Source organism: Crotalus tigris, unplaced genomic scaffold (genome assembly GCF_016545835.1).
Source record: "Crotalus tigris isolate CLP2741 ecotype Arizona unplaced genomic scaffold, ASM1654583v1 scf7180000018879.704157, whole genome shotgun sequence".
Taxonomy (NCBI): domain Eukaryota; kingdom Metazoa; phylum Chordata; class Lepidosauria; order Squamata; family Viperidae; genus Crotalus; species Crotalus tigris.
The window spans coordinates 163108-186355 of NW_024097253.1; the positions used below are offsets into that span (position 1 = coordinate 163108).

A 23248-nucleotide genomic window follows, 5' to 3' on the forward strand; every position below is an offset into this window, starting at 1 on the left:
ACCTGATGTATGCTTAATTCTGGGTCCACATGGTGTGCACCCATGTTTGCAAATACATGAATAAATTCTTTGCTTTCAAGTTGTCTTGAGTAGTTCCATATGCAAACTCATACTGTTTCTAACAATAGTGTGATAAGTTTTATATCCAAATATATTTTAATCTTTAAACTATTTCCATCTTCCTCTTGTAAGGTCCCAGTCCCTTACTTGAATTTGAGATATCATATCAATCTAATCAGATAACCCAAGAGGTGACTTCTTGATCAAGCAGCACTTTATTTGATCAAATTAAGCAGCTGGGTGGCCAACAATCTGGAACACTGGCAGAGTTACATTCAGAAGTGCCACACCTTAGAAAGTTGGTACCATTGTTTTAGAAACTTTGTTAGCCAATGAAAATCAGACAACAGAGCCATTACATCATAAGGAAGACATCAATCATTCCTGTAAACTCCCTTATTCGCTCCTTCAGTACATCCCATCCATGTACATATTTCTTATGCTTGCATGAGATTTCCCTGGTGCAAAAGCTGATTACAAAAAGCAAGAAAGCAACAGTTAGACTAAACAATTTCCCTTTGTCCCCGAACCCTTCACTCTTAAAATATTAACAGAACCCACAATGATCTGAGAATCAGTGTCTCCACTAGATAATTAATAGTCAAACTGAAACTAAGTTAATCAACTAAAATTAGCAAACTTCCTCAAATAAGTTACCCAGACCCAATGGTGGGATTCAAATATGTGAACAACCAGTTCTCTGTGTGGATGCCGCTTCCAGAAGTCCATTCATTCTGGGCCTGGGCAACAAAAAAATTAGCTACTGGTTCTGCCGAAGTGGTGCAAACCAGCTGAATCCCACCACTGCCCATACCTTATCCACATATCAAAAGATAAAGTCTGCAAACACACAGTTAATTAGGTCTCCCAGAGGAACTGCATGTTCACAAGAATAAACATACCTACATACACATACACACACAAAGTGTCATCCTAGAATTAGCATGTGACACCCAGGACATGCTCCCCCTATAAAAATCTGCTGTTGTACCCCATTTCTCTGCAGCCTTCCCCTAAAAGCAAACTCTTTTACATTTAGGAATAAGCATTTCTTCTTTCCTAACAGCTATCAGGATCTCATTTTTACTTATTCTTGTGCAACCCCCGCTTGAGTTGGAACCCCAAATTATTTTTCTGACATTAATGATTTCAGGTGGATCCCATGTGGGAATCATGAAAATCTGTGAGAATCTGCACTTATCTTTACCTGGGCACATTTGTTGTGATTTAGGACTAATTTCTGATCTGGAATTTTCAGTGCTCTACTATTGCTTTGTTGCAATGATGCACACTCAGGATACTTTTCGTTTTGTGCATTGGCAGGTGAATAACGTTAGCACGGCTCAACAAAATGAAACTTGGATGCTGTTTAACATATATCTTGTATCTATCTCCGTCTCCTCGAAGCCAGGAACAATACGCCTTCTGCCTACTTATTAGCTGTGTGGAAATACGAAAAATACCAGAAGCACGAGGCAAGAATCGTACGATCTGATTCCGAAACACTGGGAGAAGCGGCGCTTTTCTCCTAGGATCGCCGGGTACACATTTAAACGCGGAGAAAAGGGAAGCATTGCACGTTCGCACTGTCGCCCCTCGTGTCGAAGGCAAGCACTGCAACCACGCCGGGGAGGGTAACGGTCGGCTCTCGGGATCCGCAGGGGGGCAGGCGAGAGCCGCTCGGCTGTCACTCTGGGCAAAGGGCTCGTCTGCCCGGCAGCGGCGAAGAAGGGCAAGACGCCGAATCCTGAAGGAGACTTCATCTCCGGCCTTGATTCAGAAGGCTGCGGCCGGCGGGGACCCGGTACACTCCATGCGCAAGATGCTGGCCGCCCTCTCCCGCCTGCTGCAAGGTCCGGCCGCCTCGAGACCGGTGAGTGTCCTGGGGGCAGGAAGCGCCGGCCGTGGCCACCGCTCGCAGGCACCCGGTTCCCTGCGGCTGGAGCCCGCGCGCGGGGGCCTGGCGCCGGCCGTGGGATAGCTCTTGGCCGAGCGCATGGGATTCACACGATCCCGGGTGGGCGACTTGCATAAGCGCGAGCAAAGTGGCTCCACTCTCCTGCCCCTGTCGGCATCAGTTCTGGGCTTGGTTGCATCCCGTCACCGCACCAGCGGGCTAGGATACTTTGCCTATTGGGGTTTTCATAAGAAAAAGAAGGGAAGGAAGGCCCGGCCGGGACCGCTATTGGCTTGGTGTGGGCAGTTTCGACGTGGACGTTGCAGGATTTTTTTTAAAGAAACCATAGATTATTCCTTCCTGTATTTTCATCAACCGTCTTTCTCAGTCTTAGCAACTTTAAGATGCATGGACTTCAACTCCCAGAATTCTCCAGCCAACAGGCTTTCCTAGCTGAGCAATTCTGGGAGTTGTAATCCATACATCTAAAATTGCCAAAATTAAGAAACATTGTATGTTTCCCATCTTGTTTCACCCGTGCCCCTTGTAACCTTGTTTTAATTCTGTGCCTCCCCCTTTCCAGGTCCCATTACCGATAAAAAAAAACCCCTGCCATTTCCAAACTTAGATTTATGTCTATGGGGATTCTCAGTCATCCAGGTCATAGTTATCACAAAGGTGCTTTTTCACGAGGCAACTAGACTTCCTTTTTTTTCTTTGAAGACATTTCACTCCTCATCCAAAAAAGCACTTTTGGGACACACTTAGATTGTAAACAGAATATATGTTTTATTTACAAAAAAGGCATTATATAATATAATATTTGCAATATAATATACTCTGATTTTTTGTGATCCTCTTGGCCTAAGATGGGTTCCCCTCTTAACATATATTTCACCTGTGGCCTCCTTGAAACATCCCAAGGGGGCCATATGGCCCCCAGGTATAGAATTGCTACTCTGTGACTTATTTAATAAACTAAGCAATGGCCTTAATACGTTGTGTGAATACAAATTAGGAACAAAAGTTTCAAAACTGATTAGGCACTTCCCTGCTCCATTTGCATGATAGGGTACCAGATGTACATGGGAATATTCAGACAACCCATATCTGGTAGAAATAGACTTCTGAATCTTTGCTACCATCTCCTGGTCATCTGGCTTTTAGCCGATAAGAATTGAACCACAAATTAGGCAAATATTTGTGTCTCAGGATAATGTTGCAGGATCCAATCTGAGTCAGTCACCGGAACCAGTCTTTCAAGCTTTTGGACTTGTGCTAGAACCCATCCTCAGGAACTTCTCTCTCTCTCCAGAACGTATTGTGGAGCTTCTCTGTCACACACATTCTGGGGAGAGAGAAGTTCCCTGAGAACGGGCTCCAGCATGAGCTTGCAAGACTAAATCTCTGGTCCTGATGACTGCCTCAGGTTGGATTCTGCAACAAATTAGACAAATTTGGGCTTACAAGGCCATGTGAACACTTTATGAACACTTCATTTAGAATTTAGTGTGTTGTTTGAACCCAGACATTTGAGTAACCATTGCTTAGTTAATCTTGAGTGTGTTTTGTAAACTCAGCTAATATTCACACTAAACAGAAAGAACAGGATTTTTCAGATCTACTTTTTGAATTCTTTGATAATGTGTTTCTTTGAATATTTAAAGTGCAATCAGCCTACATCATGTCCATGAGTGTAAGCACTTAGTCAGGCTTGGGAGGTATTTTATATTTGAAAAACTACAAAAGACTTCTTTGTGTCCAAGGTTTATATCTGCTGAATGAACATTCCTTTGTATCATGTAACACAGTTTTTGCAACTGAAGGAGTTGCTTAGAATAGAATACAGCTGGAAGGAACCTTGGAGGTCTTCTAGTCCAAAACCTCTGTAAGGACCTACCTCAACCAAGCCACCCAAGAAAGCAAAACTCTTGAAACAGCCATTGTCTCAAAAGGAACTTTTATTAGGGGCTAGTGATAGCAGGGAAAGCAAAGCAAGATCTGGAGAAAAACCTGGCAAGCAGTATATTAAAAGCAATATAAGATAAAGTTTACCCCTCAATTATTTTTGTTGGGTATTATTGTAGATTTTGATGTTAAAGAAACTAATTTGATGTTGAATTTAATAACAGCAGCAAGGTTATTGGTAGGGCAATATTGGAAAAAAGAGTCCTTGCCTACTATAGAAGAATGGACGTTTAAGGTGTCAAATTTAGCAGAAATGGCAAAAATTTCTGCCTATTTGAAGGATCATACACAAGAAAGATATATTTCGGTTTGGAGAAGATGGATAGATTATATTCAGAATAAATATGGGATTAAAAAGTTTCATTTAGTTTATGAGTAAATTTTAGATTAGTACTGATAGTATAATAACTCATTTTAGATTTGATATTACTATGGTTTAATTAATATTGACTTGTTTATATTATTCTTTTTGTTTTAATTTGCTTATATTTATCTTAAATGGGAGTTAAAGTATTTTATGGATTTGGTTAGTTATATAGTTGGGTAATGTTAATTAGAATTTGATTATTAATTTGTAACCCTGTACTCAGCTCTGGGAAGTGAGGGGAGGTTTAGAGGTTTAGTCTCTTCTTAAAAATTTCCAGTGATGGAGTGCCCACAATTTGTGAAGGCAAGCTATTCCACTGGTTAATTGTCTTCACTGTTAAGGAAGTTTCTCCTTAATTCCAGGTTGTTTCTCTTTGGTCAGTTTCCAACCATTGTTTCTTGTCTTGCCCTCTGGTGCTTTGGAAAATAATTTGATGCCCACTTCATTGTTGTAGCCCCTCAAATACTGGAATACTGCTATATGTCGCCCCTGTTTCTTCTTTTCTTTAGATTAGCCAAACCCAAGTCCTACAGCTGTTCTTCATATGTTTTAGTCTCCAGGCCTTTGATCATTTAAGTTGCTCTTGTCTGAACCTTTTCCAAGATCTCAACATCTTTTGTAATATGGTGATCAAAATTGGTTGCAGTATTCCAGGTGTGGTTTTACTAGGATTTTATAAAGCGGTACTAATTCTAGTACTGTTTAAGTTGAAGTCTCCCATTACTACTATGGTATGCTTACTACATACATTTGTTAACTGGTTGGCAAAGAGTTCATCTATTTCTTCTGATTGGTTGGGTGGCCTGTAATATACACCTATGTCAAAGTCACTTTTTTCCGTTTTATATTGACCCATATACATTCTGAAGAGATTTTATCTTTGATCACGTGCATTTCTGTAGATATGTAGTATTTTCTTACATATAGTGCAATTCCGTTTCCTCTTTTTGTAGATCTATTTCTTTTCAACAATTTGTATCCATCCATCAATACATTCCAGTCATGGGTCGTCCCACCAGGTTTCTGTAATACCAACTATGTCATACCTGTCCTCATGTACTATTGGTTCTAGTTCATCCTGTTTGTTCCCCGAGCTTTGAGCATTTGTATATAAGCATTTAAGACCTTTATGCCTGTCCGTGGGTATGTTTCCTGCATCTCCTGATTGTTGTTGGAGTTTCTCTTTTTTCTTATCACTCCCTACTTCATTGTTTGATTTGTTTTCTTGGGATTTATGACTGGTTTAGTGTTCTAGAGATTCTAAAGATTGGTCATCTTCCCTCTCAATTTTAGTTTAAAGCTGTCCTGATGAGTTGGGCCAGTCTTTTTCCGGATACATGTTTCCCTGTTTTCATGAGGTGCAGCCCATCCCTTGCCAAGAGTCCTTTGCATAGGAAATGCAATCCATGATCAAGGAAACCAAAGTTTTCTTGGCGACACCAACCCTTTAGCAAGTGGTTTATTTCTAGAATTCTTTTTTCCCTCAATGGGTGTTGGCCTTTCGTTGGGAGTACTGATGAGAACACTACTTGTGCTTCTAGCTCCTTAACTTTATTGCCTAGTTTAAGGGTAGGCTCTTTTATGGCTGGCTCAGGAATTCTGGGAGTTGAAGTCCATGAGTCATAAAAGAGCCAAGGTTGCCTACCCCTGGAGTTGCTTATAATCTCTCAATATTGTATTCAGGTTCTTTGTTGTGTCATTTGTCCCAGTGTGAAGGAGGAGAAAAGAGTAGTAATCTGTAGGCCTAATTATTTTGCTTAGGTTCTTGGCCACATCTTTGATTTTTGCTCCAGGGAGACAACATACCTCCCTGGTTTGTATGTCCAGTCTGCAGATGGCTGATTCTGTTCCTTTGAGGATAGAATCTCCTATTACCAACACTCACCTTCCTTTGGGGGGGGCTGCAGTCTGGGGTGCTTTTCTATTTATCTCAGGTATGTTTGTTGATGTGACTCTTTTAGGGATGTTTGATGTTATTTCTTTGCTAGATGTCTGCATGTTTTCTTTGAGGGGAAGATTGTGGATCTACATATTTCCATCTAGGTTATTGAAAGAGACATTTTTGTTCCAATGCGTAACTTAACAGTATTAAGGCAAGTATATTATAGAATTGTCATGAGCTATCTGATGCTGTAGGGGAAAACAGTGATATTCCCTGCATGTTTTTTCAAACCCAACTTTTAATATAGGGATAAATCTGTGCCAGATGTTACTGGTTTATATTTTCACTTCAAATCACTTTAGATCAATTTGCAATATGTATTTTAATAATACCATGCAACACAAATTCTAAGCTACTTAGGGTTGGATCTCATGATCCAGGATATAATCTTTCTAAACCACATTCTTTTATTTTGTTCTGAAATTTATATCAATGAGCTGATTGTTTAAAAAAATAAGTTTTCATTCATAGTAAGTAGTAAGTTAGAACAGAAATTCTTAATTCTACTTTTTGGATTCTTTGAGAGTGGATTTGCAGGATTCCCCAAAAAAATCCTGTTTAAAAATCCAAGATTTAGAGGGCTTAAAGAAATTATTGCCCATAATAAACTTCAATGGTCATCTTTGAATTTAGATTTTAATACCGTACTGTACCATGATTTTATTAATGATTTGTTGAATAAACCACAATTTACAAGTTCATACAGCACACTGAGCCATGGTACCAACAGTGGTAAGGTCACACAAACAAGTAAGTAACATTACAGTTTAACACTAGGTATAAAACAACAATAGCTGAACAATTTTTCCCGCTCTTGAGAACAACAGATGGAACTTCAATTGAAGCAAAGGTTTTGTGTATCAACAATACCTCTATGTTTGTTTATTTATTAAATTTATTTGCTGTCTATTCTGCCGTGGGGCTACTCTAGGTGGCTTATAACAATAAAAAAGTTACCGTATTTTCCGGCGTATAAGACAACTGGGCGTATAAGAAGACCCCCAACTTTTCCAGTATGTACTGGTGCTGTACTGTATGAACTGGTACAGATACTGGTGCTGTACTGTATGTATGCAGTATACAACAACCAGCCAATCATGGCAAGCGATGTACCTTACCAGTGATTGGCTAGTTGTTGTATGCAAAGTCTGCTTGGATTGGGTGGGTCAGCTCTCCCTGCCTGCCCAGTCCTCCCTGTCTCCAAGACGATCCGAGCGGTAGCGCAAGTGATAGAGAGCAGGGAGAGGGGGCTGCTTCAAGGGAGTCTGTCACCTGATCTGAGCGTTTTAGACCACTCAGATCAGGTTATAGACTGCTTTGGACACTTTCCAAAAGTACCGTACCTTTATTAGTACTGTCCCTTGCCGAGATCTTCCAAAAAAGACTTATGATGAGGTCTGGCAAGTGCCCAGGGGCAGCATTAGTGCAGCAAGAGCGGCGCTGTGCCCAGAAAAACATGCCTCTTTCACCCGTCTGGCCTGCCCTTGAAGCACTAACACGCCACAGATTCTCCAGTCTAGCTCGGTAAGTTTCAGCACCCACCCTATAAGATGACACCCGGCGTATAAGACGACCCCCGACTTTTGAGAAGATTTTCATGGTTTAGAAAATCGTCTTATATGCCGGGAAATATGGTATATAGAGTTGTATATATTGATAAAACCAGACCGTAAATCCACAGATGACCTCCCCCAAGTAGAAATTACATAAAATGAGAGACATTTTGTTTCCACAATGAACAAATTAAAAGGCATGGAATCTGCAAAACTGAGTTTCAAATTCTCAATCTTGCAGAGGGTCCAGTGCAAAAGAGTGCTCGATTTCTTTATGCCTTTATCTCCTTTCAGGTCCCATCTCATGACACAAGAGCAACTAATGAATCTTGATCCCAAGCCCAGGCCTGAACCGTGATTTAGAGATAATCTCACAAAAAACAGCAGAAAGATCTTTTTGACCTGGGTTGTGTGTATGAAGATAGGTGCCAAAGATAGGGATAATTGCTACAGAATACTTTGTGTGGTGTATTAAAAATAATAGCATTTGTTGTTCATTATGGTGAAATATAATGCAATAACTTTTTAAAGGAAGTTTTACTTCCTTTATAGTTGCATAAAAAAGAATTCAGTGCTGAATAAATAGGTGTCACTGGCTAAATAAAATTGGTACTAAAAGTATATTTTTAAGGAATCATTTATCCCACATCTGTATGATGGTAGCTGATATTCCTTTCTATTTTTGTTTTTCCCAATTCTACTGCTTTAGGGAGCTGTTAGTGAGGTAAGACCAGTATTTTAATTGCATGAATATTCATAACAAGCCATAATTTGTTGTGCAAAAAATTCCATTTCATTCTGATGTGTTAGTTATTTTATTGGTCCATTTATTCCTGGATAGAAAATTCAAATCTTGGTAGCGCTTCTAATTTTAAGAAATTCGGTTCAGTAAAAATTACAGGTACTCCTTGAGTTACAAGTGTAATGGAGTCTTCCCATTCCACTCGTAACTCAAAAACTCAGAGTGAGTTTTCACTTAACAAGCCTCATGCATCTTAACGAGGAAAGGAGTGATCTCATTTGAGGTATGAGATTCACTCTATCTCATACCTCAAATGAGATCACTCCTTTGTTTGTTAAGATGTATGTGGCTTGTTAAGTGAATATGAGATATCTCAGGGTAGGGAAGGTCATGGAAGGCCTAGTGATGGATACCTCATGATAAGATACCTCATGATTCCCCTCCCTTCCTGCCACCGCTGGACTCACCTTGAAAGATCCGTCTCCTCTCTGCAGTGATTCCTCCTGCCGTCCAGATCTGAGGCTGGGGGATGCTTCCGCAGTCCGACCCGGGCAGCAGCAGCCTGGAGAAGGCCTCCAGCACCTGGATCAGGCCACCAGAGAGCCATGGAAGCATCCTCTGGCCTCAGATCCAGGTGGAAGCAGCCTGGAAAAAGCCTCCAGCACCCAGATCAGACCATCAGTGGGCCACGGAAGCATCCCTGGCCTCAGATCCTGGCGGCAGTGGCCTAGAAAAGGCCTCCAATGTCCCAATTCAGCCTCTGGAGGCACGTGGATGCATCCCCCAGGTTCGGTTCCATTCTCTGTTGCAGAGAACAGAGGCCTAAAGTACCATAAGATCATGTGAGATCAGTAACTTGAGATCTCGCCCCAGTGATCTCGCATAATCTTGCATTACTTTAGGCCTCCATTCTCTGTGAACACACCGAAGGTCTGGAGCAGCCACGAAAGTGAAGGATCTTGATCTTTGCAAGGTGAGTATTGAAGGCGTGATGCCTAGGGAGACAGGGTGGGTATGGGGAGGGAGGGAATAACGAGGGTGAATGTTGCAAAGCCTCTGTGGTCGCTCATAAGGGCGAACAACTGCCGTGGTGCTGCAATATTCGTAATTTTGGGACTTGCTTGTAAGCACTGGAGGTGCTTATCGCGTAACTTTGAGCGTTAATTGAACGCTCGTAACTCGGGGATTACCTGTATTTCTAGCATAACTATCATGGGGACCAAAGTTGGGGCTTCAGCATTTCCTGTCAATAGCCAACTTTGTTGATTTTTACACCCTTGAGAAAACAGGTTTTCAAAAGCATGAAATATGAGAGTTTATCTTTTTTCTGGAAATGTTGGAAAATAAACATTGCTAAATATAAAGTAATATAAACATTGCTAAAGTAATATAAACATTGCTAAAAATGTTATCATTTCCTGTGTTTTCCTATTACATTTCTTTTTGTGTCTTCCAATCATATATTCTGTGGCATTTTGCTACTGTAGCAAATCCTGCATGAACACAAGTGGTAATAATCGTTTGCAAATACGTGTTGCAAAATAATCACAATTGGTAGGATAGGTGATAAATAGAGACTGTAAAATTGTTTGCTAAACTGTTTTTAAGTGTTTAAGGCATCTAGTTTCTTAAATACTATTTTTTCTTACCTGCATTATTTTAATGATTCTGATTACATTGCTTTTTTACCCTTGGTTTTTCCATTCCAAATCTTCCAAAATAAAAAATACAAATGTGTTTATGGGACCCACATAATTCAATATATTTCCTGTAAAATATATTGTTTATTATAATAAGTTCTTCTATGAGCTTGTTTTACTTGCAGACATATTACCCAGCTATGTAACATCATCAGCCTTACACAAGTTCTCAGAGCACCAAAAAGTCCACAGTTCAACCCTGAATTAGAGATATTTTCTTTTGTTGGTATCTTATAATACATTTTTGGACTATTTTTATTTTGATATTTCCTTATTTTTAAATTGTTTGAGTCACAGTTAATTGGAATCAAGCATCAAAATGGAATGAATAAATAAATAGAGATACTGTTTATAAAATATGCATTATAATCTTTAGAAGTTTAAAATTGTTAGATATAAGTTGAAATCATCTTGAAGCAGATAGAAATACTTTTAAAAATATTATTTTAATTTAATATCTATCTGTATATCTGTTTCTTGCCTCTCTTTTTTATTGAAAGGTTGCCCGTGTGGTTGTCACTTCTCGTAATTATGCAGATTTTGCAAATGAGGCTATATTTGAAATTAAGGTAAGCAAATTTATTTTCTTTTAAAAAACTATACTAGAGGAAAACTAATACATATTTTAATGTGCAATATATTAAAGAATTGTTTGGCGGTATAGTCAAACTCTTTTATATTGAAATAAGATTACAAATACATATTTTTAAGTATAAAATGGGGAACATCGTTTTTTGGATTGAAATACATTTACAGGAAAAGTATAAAATAATTTAAATGTTTAACATGCAGTTTAATTGCCACTAATTTTATTTGATTATTTAATTTTCTTTAAATGAAAGACATATTTGCTCATTTTAAATCACAGTGTGGTCATTCAGCATGTTTTATAAATTATGTAAAAAGTATTTTTATGAGCTGGTGTAAAATACTGATCTTACAATAACACTGCAAATATGAGGAGAGAGTATAATGGTCATAAATAGGGAATTTGGAAGCCATGGGAAGCCTGTCCTGCTTTCTAATGTAAGAGTCCTGTTAAATTTCATCAGGTTCTATCTTTCATCAATTTCATACTTTTTGGCCAACAAACATTTCAGAGTTCAGGTAGCTTTAACAACTGCCCTGTTTAGCAACGTTAGCAAAGTTACATGTTGCTGAAATAGTAACTTTATACTAGTCTTTACACTTATGATAGTTGTAGCATCCCTGTAGTCATATGACCAATATCAGGGGCTTTGCAACCAGTGGGCATTTACAATCCCTGCAGCATCCCATTATCATGATTGTGATTTACGTATATCGCAGCTGGCTTCTGATAATTAGAGTTCAGTGGAAAAACCAGCAGTAAAATTTGAAGTTGTGGTCATGTGATGTCTCGTTTAACAACCAGATTGCTTAGAGAAGTTGCCAGTCTTAATTATGACTGTTAAGTAAGGACTACCTGTGGGTAGTTTAGGCAGTTACAAAACTGTTACAGTGGGGATGTCAAACTACCAGCCCATGGGCCAGTTGCATCATATGGAGGCCAGGCCCACCCCAGCTCCAGCAATGCAAAAAAAGTCACAATACGTTGATCATTTGATGTGGCAAGTTTGACACCCGTGATCTAGGAAGTGCAATAAGTTCCAACGATGTTCTGTTATACCACTGGCTCAGATGTGATGCTAGAGTAAATTACTGCATGCTTGTTTGAAGAGGAGTGAGAAGTAAAACAATTTGTAAAAATATTAAGTATGGCAGAAGTCAAGGGAAGCATCTGATGATAGATTGTTCCCCAAAGAGACCATAATGCCTAGTTTTGGATTATTTCAGTGTTAATGTGTTCAAAAAGGTCAGAACTGCTTCAGAAAGCTGTTTAATAGCGCATGAAAATCATCTATTTTTGCTCTTAATTCTCTCTATCATTTCCAGCAATTGCTCTTCAGAAACATATTACCGTATTTTCCGGTGTATAAGGCGACCTGGCGTATAACACGACCCCCGACTTTGGCGCCGATTTCCATGTCTCGAAAGTCATCTTATCCGCTGGAAACTACTGTAATTTCCGCCGTATAAGATGACTCAACATATAAGACGACCCCCGACTTCGGTGCCAATTTACGCGCTTTAGAAAGTCGTCTTATACGCCGGAAAATATGGTATATACCAGTCTAATGGTTCCATGTAGCTGCTATAATTTATATTGATTAACTGATCTATCTGTGAATTAACCCAGTATTTTAGAGCCATTTCAGTAAATGGCTATCTATATTACTGTTGGTAATAAAATATATTAATGTGTTGTGTAAATAATTGCTTTGGCCTATTCAGAAAGTACTATTGACTAATTTATTAAGTGACCATAAGTGGTAACATTAGTTTTTTTTCTCCTTGCCACTTGATCCACATTATATAAATCTGTCAAATGTCAAAGTAATTTTATTTTCTAAGCAGAAGAATTTTTTCCCTTGCATTAAGACAGGGGTATATAATATAATATTGTAATGTAATGTAATGTAATATAATAATATAGGATAAGGAGGAGGATCTCACGGATCTGATAACGGAGCTATTGACACTTTAAATCGGAAAACAGGAAATGGAGAGATAGACCAGATATTTCGAGTCAATTCAAGCTATGCGAGGAGAAACAAAGTCCCCAGAGAAGTACATGTTAGATTTGTTAAAAGATCTATAAGGGATGAGATTCTGAGAAGAGTGAGAGATGACCCTCTGCGATATAAAGAAAAAGAAATTGTAGTCCTGAAGCAGATTCCTAGGAGAATAAAAGACACACGAAGAGAATATCAATTTTTAACTAGAAAATTAATTGAAAAAGGAGTGAATTTTAGATGGCTGATTCCATAAGGAATCCTAATTAACTGGGATGCGAAAAGATACAGACTGGACACGCCACTTAAGGCATTGGAGGTTTATGACAACCGTAAAGCATTTATGAAAGGGGAAAGACTGGAATTTCGTACAGAGAGAGAAACAAAAAGACAGGAAAAAACAGTAATAGAAGGAGCAGCCAAGCCAAGGAAGAAGAATCTAAAAATACAAATACAGAAGAAGGAGTAAGAGCAAGAGAACAGAGACAGATAAGAACAACTGGAAGATTAAGGCCTAAATATAATTGAAAGTGATGGAGAAGGAAAACAGGATTCTTTCAATGAATATAAATGGATTGAACTCCCCTACAAAAAGGGAAAAAAAGATTAAAAATAATCTGTCTCCAAGAAACACATATTAAGAGACAGCACTACAAATTGTTGGAACAACCAAAAAGTGGAAACTTCACTTCGTTTTAGCACAACAACAAAAAAGAGGAATAGCTTTATATATTAAAGAAATAATCCCAAACAAATCTATGCAGATGAAAAAGGAAGAATATTAATGGTGGAAATAATGATAAACCAAAAACAGATACTGATAATAGCAATATATGCACCTAATAACAAACAAGAAGAATTTTATTAAAATTACATTAAAAAGTAGTGGAACTGGAATATCAAAACATTTGTTTGATGAGAGATTTTAATGCAATAGTAGATGGAATACCAGACTACAAAAGTAGTAAAATAGGGAAAAAAGGAAAGAATGTACTACCTAAAACTTTCTTTAAAATGACAGAAGAAATCTGTATTCAGGACATATGGAGAGAAAGGAACCCAAAAAACCCCCACAATATACATTTTATTTAAACAGACACAAATCATGGTTCAGAATTGATATGGTATGGATATCTCCTGAACTAAGCACGATTATACATGAGATCGAGATAGAACCCAAGATATGGGCAGATCACAACCCAATAAAGATGATTTGAAGAGGAAGAAAAAATTAAGCTGGTCCCTGAACAAATCCTTACTGAAAGAGAAAGAATTTATACAAATAGCAACAAAGGAAATGGAATTATTTTTCAAAATAAATAAAAAAGAGACATCACTTCAAAATGTGTGGGACACAGCTAAAGCATACTTCAGAGGGTTGGCTATAACCTACATAGCGAAAAAGAATGAAAAAAAGCAACAACAGTTAAAGTTAAAGGAAGAATTTATGAAATTAGAATCAGAACTACAAATAGATCCTCAAAAGAAAATACTTAAAAAAACAAATGGAAATAATAAAACATACAATAAACGTAGCAGAGGCCAAAAAAAGTGGCGCAACAAATTAAAAGGACCAAACAAATTTTTTTTTGAAAATGCTAATAAACCATGGAGGTAGCTAGCATACAAACTGAAAAAAGAAAGAAAGAAAAAATTGATAAATAAACAGCAAGACTCAAAAGGCGATTTACAGTTCCAAAATGATTTAATTAAAAAAATTATCAAAGACTTTTATGAGATACTTTATGATACAGAGGAAACCTCTCAAGAAAAAATAAAGCAATACATTAAAAAGCGGATCTACCAAAAATCCCAGACAATATACAAAATATTTTAAATGAAAAAATATCAGTGATGGAGACGACAGAGGCTATAAAAAGGCAAAAAAAAAATGATAAGACTCCAGGTCCAGATGGGTTACCTGCAGAGCTTTATAAATATCTACAAGACACATTAATTCCAATAATGAAAGAACTGTGTAATGAAGTACTTTTAGAAGCTAAAATACCTAATAATGGACAGAAGCTAACATCACTTTAATACCTAAAGAAGACTCAGACCTGACGCAAATAAATTATAGACCAATATCTCTATTAAACATGGATTATAAAATTTTTGTCTCAATAATAGCAGAAAGATTAAAGAAATTTTTGACTGAATTTATACATACAGACCAAAATGGATTCCTACCTAAAAGACAAATAAAAAATAACTTAAGAATGATCTTAGACATTTTGGAATACTATGAAATCCACCCAGGGAAGCAGATGGCATTAATATTTCTAGATGCACAGAAAACTTTTGACAACGTAAATTGGCAATTTATGATTCAACAATTAGATGAAATGGATTTTGGAGAAAACTTCATAAATATAATTAAAGCAATTTATTATAGACAAACAGCTAAGGTAATTATAAATGGAGATTTTGCAGAAAACTTCAAAATCAAAAAAGGCACTAGACAAGGATGTCCATTATCCCCATTATTATTTATATTAACTTTGGAAGTACTAAACAGAAACATTAGGCAAGACACAGAAATTAAAGGATTGGAGATAAAAGATGAAAAATACAAAGTACAAGCATTTGCAGACGATCTGGCCCTAAGCTTATGAAAAAGATAGAAGAATTTGGAGAAGTGGCAGGTCTGAAAATAAATATAGAAAAGACCAAAGTAATAACTAAAAATCTCACAGAAAAACAAAAAAATCAACTGTCAGAAAAAAAATAGGTCTCCAAACAGTCAAAAAAATCAAATATTTGGAAATCTATTTAACAGCAAGATATGCAACAATAAGAGAAGACAACTATGTAAAATTATTAAAACAAATAAAACTAAACTTGGAAAAATGGAAAAATCTACAACTTTCATGCTGGGGAGAATAGCAACAGTGAAGATGAATATTTTACCAAAAATACTCTTTTTATTTCAAACAATACCTATATGATTGAGGAAAAAATTCTTTGGTGAACTAAATACATTAACATTGAAATTCATTTGGCAAGGAAAAAAAGCTAGAATTAGATTGAAAATGCTACAAGAAGGGAAAGAAAACAGAGGATTTGGACTGCTGGACTGAACTTTATATTATCAAGTAGCTGTATTAACGTAGCTAAAAGAGTGGTTAACCCTTAGAGACAAAAGACTACTAAACCTAGAAGGACATGACCTACAACTCGGTTGGCATGCCTTCCTATGGTATGGGAAGAATAAAATACACAGATACTTTCAAACTCATTATATAAGAAATGCACTTCTTCTAGAATGGGAAAAGGTAAAAACGAAAATTTACATGAAAATACTTGGATGGCTCTCAACAATGGAAGCGTTTGTTCACCCAAACCTAACTAACTATGAGAAAATTGTGATCTATAAAGACATTTTGAATAATGAAAGGAAATTAAAACACAGACAAGAATTAGAAGAATAGGGTATTGATCTACAATGGTGGCCATATCTGCAAATCCAAACGAGATATGAAAAAGATGTTAAAACATCTGGATTTTATAAAGAACAGACAAAATTTGACCAGATACTACTGATATCAGATGAAAAAATGATTAAGAAACTTTGTAAATATATATTAAGTTTAAAGATGGAGGAGAAACAAGTTAAAGAAACAGTGATAACATGGGCAAAGAATTCTGGATATAACATAGAACTAGAAAACTGACAAAGCCTTTGGGGAAGAAATTCTAAAATAACAAAAGCGGTGGTGTACAAAAAAAAATCTATACAAAATGTTTTACAGATGACACTTAACCCTGGTGAGGTAAGCAAAAATGTTTAAAAACATGTCTAGCAACTGTTGAAAATGTAGACAAAAACCAAGCACTTATTACCATCTTTGGTGGACATGCCCCAAAGCCAAAAGATTCTGGTCAAGAATACATATATGGTTAGAGAAAATTACTAAAAAACATAGATTTTAAGCCAGAATTATTTTTGTTAGGCATAATTGTAGGAAACTATGAGAAAGAGTGTATATATCTAATTTTACATGTATTAACTGCTGTGAGAATTGTATTCACTTAACATTGGAAAAATGAAGATTTATCAATGGAAGGAGAGTTAATTAAAAAAATTAGATTGTGCAGAAATGGATAGATTGACATTGAAAATGAAAGAGAAAGAAGAGTCTACATTTTAGAACATGGGATACCTTTTATCAATGGCTAATAAAATGAGGTAGAGAGAAAGGAATTTAACATGTATTTGTAAGTTAAATGTTGAAAACCCAGACAATTGTGGCTATGCCCAGCTCCGACAATGCAAAAAAAGTTGCAATAAGTCGTGACACGTCACGTGATGCAGCGAGTTTGACACCCGTGTATTAAGAGGACTAAACCCCTAAGATTTCACTGCTGCTGCTCTTTCTACCCCTGAAATTTACCATCCCTTGGGAAGATGATTATGTAATAGTTCCAGGATTGTGTGTATTCCATTTTCATATCATTGGAGTGATGCCAACCTTGATTCTTGACAGGCATGTGCAGCCCCTTCAAAAACAGGCTTGCAGTCTCAGGGTCCTCCTGATTCACAGCTACTGCTGGAGGAGTAGGTGGAGACCACAACCAGAAGATCTTTATCAGGTTTCAGCATCAGTCAAGCTTTACACAGAACAGGATACTTTGAAGATGGTTACTCATGCCCTTGTCACTTTGCACCTGCATTACTACAAATTGATCTGCATAGCACTACTTTTAAAAATAAAGTTCAGCTGGTACAAAATTCAGGTGCCTCAATCATTGCTAATAAAAAGGTGATGCATTGATTATTGGTTTCTAAGCACAGTTCAGGGCGCTGTTTATTACTGTAAAGCCTACATAACTCAGAGCCTGAGTTTCTTATTAATCCTAAATAATTGTGGCTGCTAAACCCAAATGAAAAGAATGGCAGGAGATGGCATGGAGGAAGGTGGCTTCTTCCCTCATTCTTACAGGTGTTGAAGAAAGTCTTCATCATGGTTCAGTCCAAGCAGGGAATAAACAACATGGCGACTGCTTTAGAAAGAAGTTTGCAGTTTATTGAAGAGGAGAGCCAGACAGGAAGATGGCTCTAGAAGAAAAGAGAGAGAGAGCACATGTAGGGAATGGGTTTTTATACCCTCTGGGACTCTTGAGGTTGTTTCCTGTTCCTGTTTGAGGCTTTGTATCTCCTGTGTCATGTACTTTTGACCTGAGTCTGAGTGTGCCCCTTTGGCATCTGTGGGTTAATCCTATTATGTCCTCTTAGAGTTTGGGTGGGGTACCTAGATTTTAGGTGTCTTTGTCTTCCTAATCTTCTAGCTGGGGGTCTCCAGCCTTCTTGAATGGATTACAGTATTTACATCTGCATTTCTATAGAGCTGGTTTCTGCTTGGGGGACGGAGACTTGGGGCTATTAAAAAAAACTGGGCATGTTTTTCTGCCTCTTTAAGATCCTTTGAGGAAATTTAATATTCTGCCCTTTTAATATTTCCAGGTTTCTGGAAAATAGTTAAATGCTATTGTGTGCTGGTGTCACAGTTTTATTGAATTTTATTAAAATTGTGCCTTATAATATGTTTTGATGTGGTACACTGTGAAGCCTATGGAGAGAAACATTGACAACTAAATATCTTTGCAGCTGGGAACAGATAGTGTATTTGCTAGGAGATTTATTTTATTCAGGCCTTATTGTTCAGAAATTTTTTAGCACAAAGATGTTAAGTGTATGAAGATACTCAAATACTTTAACAATAAACCATGACCACTTGTCTTTATTGTTTGCAGAAATGCGAACTCCATCGCTTGGAAGAGGGTCCTCCTACCACAACTGTACTGACTAGAGAGCAAGGTCTCCAATATTATAAGACTATGCAGACTATTCGGCGCATGGAACTAAAAGCAGACCAGCTATATAAACAAAAGATTATTCGGGGTTTCTGCCATTTGTATGATGGCCAGGTGGGCAGCAGATTTCATCAAATTTTCTGTTTCATTTTAAGAAGGCTGTTATAGGTAAAAGAAGAATTCTGAAGTATTCTATATCTCGACTCTACCAGTATAAATGAACAAATTTCTAGGTTGTGGGAAAAGGTGAACACTTACCATTTCTAAAAATGCTGGAATTTTGAAAAAAATATCTTAGTGGGGGTAGTTTGTAGTGTGTAGTTGGCAGAAACAGTATACTTTGATGAAATGGCTAGTGCCAATATTTTTTATTTTAGTCTGGTTACCTATGAATGGTAGAGAGGTTATACCATAGTAAGTTTAAATTCTTCAAATCTTTCCTGATTGTTCCCCTCCTCCCATATATGTATGTAGGTATGTAGGTCTTTGGTTATTCGGGTTTTCTCCCGCGTCAAATTTGACGCGGGAGAAAACCCGAATAACCAAAGACCTACATACAAACACCCGCAAAAACCTCAGAATATATATATATATATATATATATATATATATATATATATATATATATATATATATATATATATGAGATAGAAAAACGCCCACACAGCATGAACAAGCGAGATGATACCTCCCGCCTACCAGCCATTTGGAAACCCGCCCTTATTGACAAACGACTCCCTAACACAAAAAATGATACCAGACCCACATTCACAAAAACCACACATCCACGCAAAAAACAAACCCAAAGCCACACCGATGATGAGGCACGACCACAAACCAGAAGCCAGACCACAGCTGCATCATTAGCCACTTTAAACCCCTCCAATCCATACATGAAGCAAACTGACACCCTCCATGAAGAGGAGGCACGACCACGAACGCGAAGCCAAAAAATAGCAAGGCAGCCCAAAATCTTAAACCCCTCTGCAACTCAGACTAACCTGAGCACAACCAAACAGAACACTCCCCCAGCCAATCAGAGCACAGCCAATCCCCCAGCCAATCAGAGCACAGCCAAGCCCCTAACCAATCAGAACACACCTCCACCCAATCAGAACACAGCCAAGCTCCCACCCAATCAGTTCATACCCCCACTGGCAGTTAAAAGGAAGAAACAGCTAAGACCACACATTGCTGCTCGAAGCACGAAGCTGAAAACACCAGCCTGAAGATGACGAATGGGACTTCGTCGAAACGTCGCCAAGACACTTCCAATTTTACGCGGGAGAAAACCCGAACAACCAAAGACCTACATATATATATATATATATATATATATATATATATATATATATATATATATACATATATACACCCTTAAGATTTTGCTCCCATAGTCTTTGAAGATGCCAGAGTTTTAATTAGTTTTCCCAACCTGTTTATCATTATTATTACTGCATTGCAGCTTTTTGCTAAGATTATTTATATATCTCTAGACTATACTTTAAAAAATTAAATATGATCAAATGTCATGTACTGTAAGACACCTAAAATACAGTAATAAAACAAAATACGTAACAAGAGCCAGTAACTGCTTACGTATAGCATACTTCTCAAAGGCCAAAGTGCATTAAAGTATTCTGAGCTGACCAGTAGCAAATTAATAGATGTTTTTTCACTATAATCCTGTGTTGCAGAGGCTTAGTGCACCATAGTTGGAACTCCAGGTAACTTCTTGATATGTAAGGCAGCTCCAGGAGGCACATACTGCAATACTTGAAGTGAGCCACATACTTATTCCTTCAGATACACTGGAGCCTCATCTGAATAGACAAAGATCTTTTTTCCAGAATTGGCTTTTTGGTTTCATCTGAACCATTGTGCAAACTCAGTGTTTGACATTTGTGGAGAACTGTATACAAATACTATTGTCCATCTGTATGTTATAGTATCATGCATGCTGTTTCAAGGCTGTTGGTTTGTTTTTCCACAGGAAGCTTGTTGTGTTGGACTTGAGGCAGCCATAAATCGAACAGATCATTTGATCACTGCCTACAGGGCTCACGGCTTTACCTATACACGTGGAATTCCAGTTCGAGAAATTCTTGCTGAACTCACTGGTTTGTCTAGTAAAATGAAATGTAAATGTGGAAAGGATGAATACCACTGTAGATAGAAGGGTTAAGTTCTGATCGCATCCTAATTTGCTTAGTATATCTTTGCTCAAGTGGATAACATCCTAATGAAAACCATCCTAATTTGCTTAGTATATCTTTGCTCAAGTGGATAACAGATGTCAACTATCCTTATGCCAAGAGGTTGATTGAGGTTTTAGTCATTTATTCATATACTGCTGCAAGTTTCTCTGCATTTAGAGAAATCTCTGCTCTACCATTTAAACATTTATCTTGATGCAGTAACATGTAAAATCTATCCATTAACCTTGGAAAGCTTATAAAGAATGTTTATAAAACAATTTTGATTTTTTGTCTTATATGGAATCTTATTAAAATTCCAAGTAAGCAAAAAGGGATGGCACCCTAAAAACACCCATATACTATTCATATAGAGGGTGCAATGGCTCAGTGATTAAAAGATGCTGACAGCCCAGTTTTGAGACTCGACTGCCGCACACAATGGGCTGAGCTCCCATTACTTGCTCCAGCTCCTGCCAACCTAGCAGTTTAAAAACATGCAAATACAAGTAGATAAATAGGTACCACTTCAGTGGGAAGGTAACAGCGTTCTATGCACCTCAGCATATAATCATGCTGGCCACATGATCACGGAAATGTCTTCAAACAATGCTGTCTCCCTTGGCTAAGAAACAAAGATGAGCACTGCCCCTAGAGTCAGAAATGACTGGATGGGGAAATCTGTACCTTTATACTATTCATATGAACTTTAGTAGAGCCCCAATGTAAAATACTGTATTTTGAATATTTCAGGTCGGATAGGTGGTTGTGCTAAAGGCAAAGGTGGCTCAATGCACATGTATGCTAAAAACTTCTATGGTGGTAATGGTATTGTTGGCGCCCAGGTAAGGTTCATTAATCAAACTAGCTTTTTTATTGAGATGTGGATAAAGCTTTTAATGTTTGTCATATATTAGATTATTTCATTACTTTTATAATTCTGTGCAGGATGCTGTATCCTTAGTATTTCTTTTTTGTAAACCTAACATTAGCTAAATTGCTGATTGCATAATGTGGGAACATTGCCACAAGACATGATGATGATTATGACCAATTATTGCATGACTTTAAAGACGGATTAGATAAATTTAGTAAAAGGCAGATTTAGCAAGGGCACTTAATCTTGAAATTCAGTGTTATTTCTGGTTGGTGACAGCATGTCTCCATATACCAGCTGGGGGGAAAGGAGGCGGATATGGCTATACCTCTATGCAAGCAGCCTGCACCTTATTGGCCATTATAAGAAAGAACAAGGTGGTTTAAGATGGTTTACCTACTACATGATACAATGTCTTATAGGTTCCTTTGGGAGCTGGTATCGCTTTGGCATGTAAATACTTTGGGAAAGATGAGATCTGTGTGACATTGTATGGTGATGGTGCTGCAAATCAGGTAAGTTTTCCAGGTTTATTCAGTTAGATGCATATTTCTATAGAGCATCATCCAATTTGACATAATATGCCTGTACTTGCCTTTAAACACTTAACAAATGTGATGATACTAATGCAGCTGGTTTTAGGTGGAAATTTCTCAGAGGAGTTTCTTCCCATGCTGCTGTGGCAGTGATGCCTTCAGGCTCTACAATGTAGAAAATCTGCTGAAAGTAGTTTTCCATGTACGTGAATGAGGCAAGCGATTTGCACTAAGGAACTTGCTCATGCTGAAGGCTTGATTGCAATTTGATTTGGATAATCTTTCCTTGGTTTCTAATAAGAGGACTAACAATTTCTAGTAGTTCAGGTAGGTACAAGCAAATTGGACAACCTCTTACAGTGCGGTTGTATGTAGACTGAAAAGGGGATAATGCTGAGCTGTATATTTCTTTATAATGAAATAGTTGCACTGGCCAACTGCAAGAATGTATGTAAAAATATCTAAAATCTGTTATTCTTCTTCCAGGGTCAAATATTTGAAACATTTAATATGGCAGCCTTGTGGAAGCTGCCATGTATTTTTATCTGTGAGAACAATAGATACGGAATGGGTACTTCTGTAGAGAGAGCTGCAGCCAGCACAGATTATTACAAAAGAGGAGACTTTATTCCAGGTCTTAGGGTAACATATTCACTATTCTCCATTTTTTAAAGAAAAATGAATATTGTAATACTTTTGAATAAACTTGTGTTTGGGGGGGGGGTTGCGACTAGGTTGATGGCATGGATGTTCTTGCTGTAAGAGAAGCTTCAAAATTTGCTGCTGATCACTGCAGAGCAGGAAAAGTAAGTATGAGTAGAAATGACTGTATGTTTGCATGTTTAAGATAGGCAGAATTTCAGAGAAATTTATTCTGTTTCAAATACATGCAACAATACTAAACTAGGAAATACTCTTTTACAAACTACCTTGTGAGCTCCAAACCTAGTAACATGATGTAAATAGTATACGAATAATAGAAATCAACTCAAGACTTGATTAA

The 23248-nt window shown here is 37.5% G+C and overlaps 1 protein-coding gene across 2 annotated transcripts in view; it reads left to right on the forward strand.

The window, feature by feature from the left end:
* The first annotated feature begins 1750 nt into the window (after positions 1-1750).
* PDHA1 (pyruvate dehydrogenase E1 subunit alpha 1) overlaps positions 1751-23248 on the forward strand; it is a 28911-nt gene continuing 7413 nt past the window's right edge. Inside the window, exons 1-9 of one of the 2 annotated variants that reach the window (XM_039357213.1) lie at positions 1751-1933; positions 8497-8511; positions 10730-10798; positions 18578-18751; positions 20631-20757; positions 21586-21677; positions 22132-22224; positions 22732-22887; positions 22980-23051. In XM_039357213.1, the coding sequence (XP_039213147.1) occupies positions 1874-1933; positions 8497-8511; positions 10730-10798; positions 18578-18751; positions 20631-20757; positions 21586-21677; positions 22132-22224; positions 22732-22887; positions 22980-23051 (858 nt within the window). In that variant the 5' untranslated portion in view covers positions 1751-1873. The remainder of the gene's footprint in view (positions 1934-8496; positions 8512-10729; positions 10799-18577; positions 18752-20630; positions 20758-21585; positions 21678-22131; positions 22225-22731; positions 22888-22979; positions 23052-23248) is intronic. The other variant, XM_039357214.1, reaches the window with a different exon arrangement.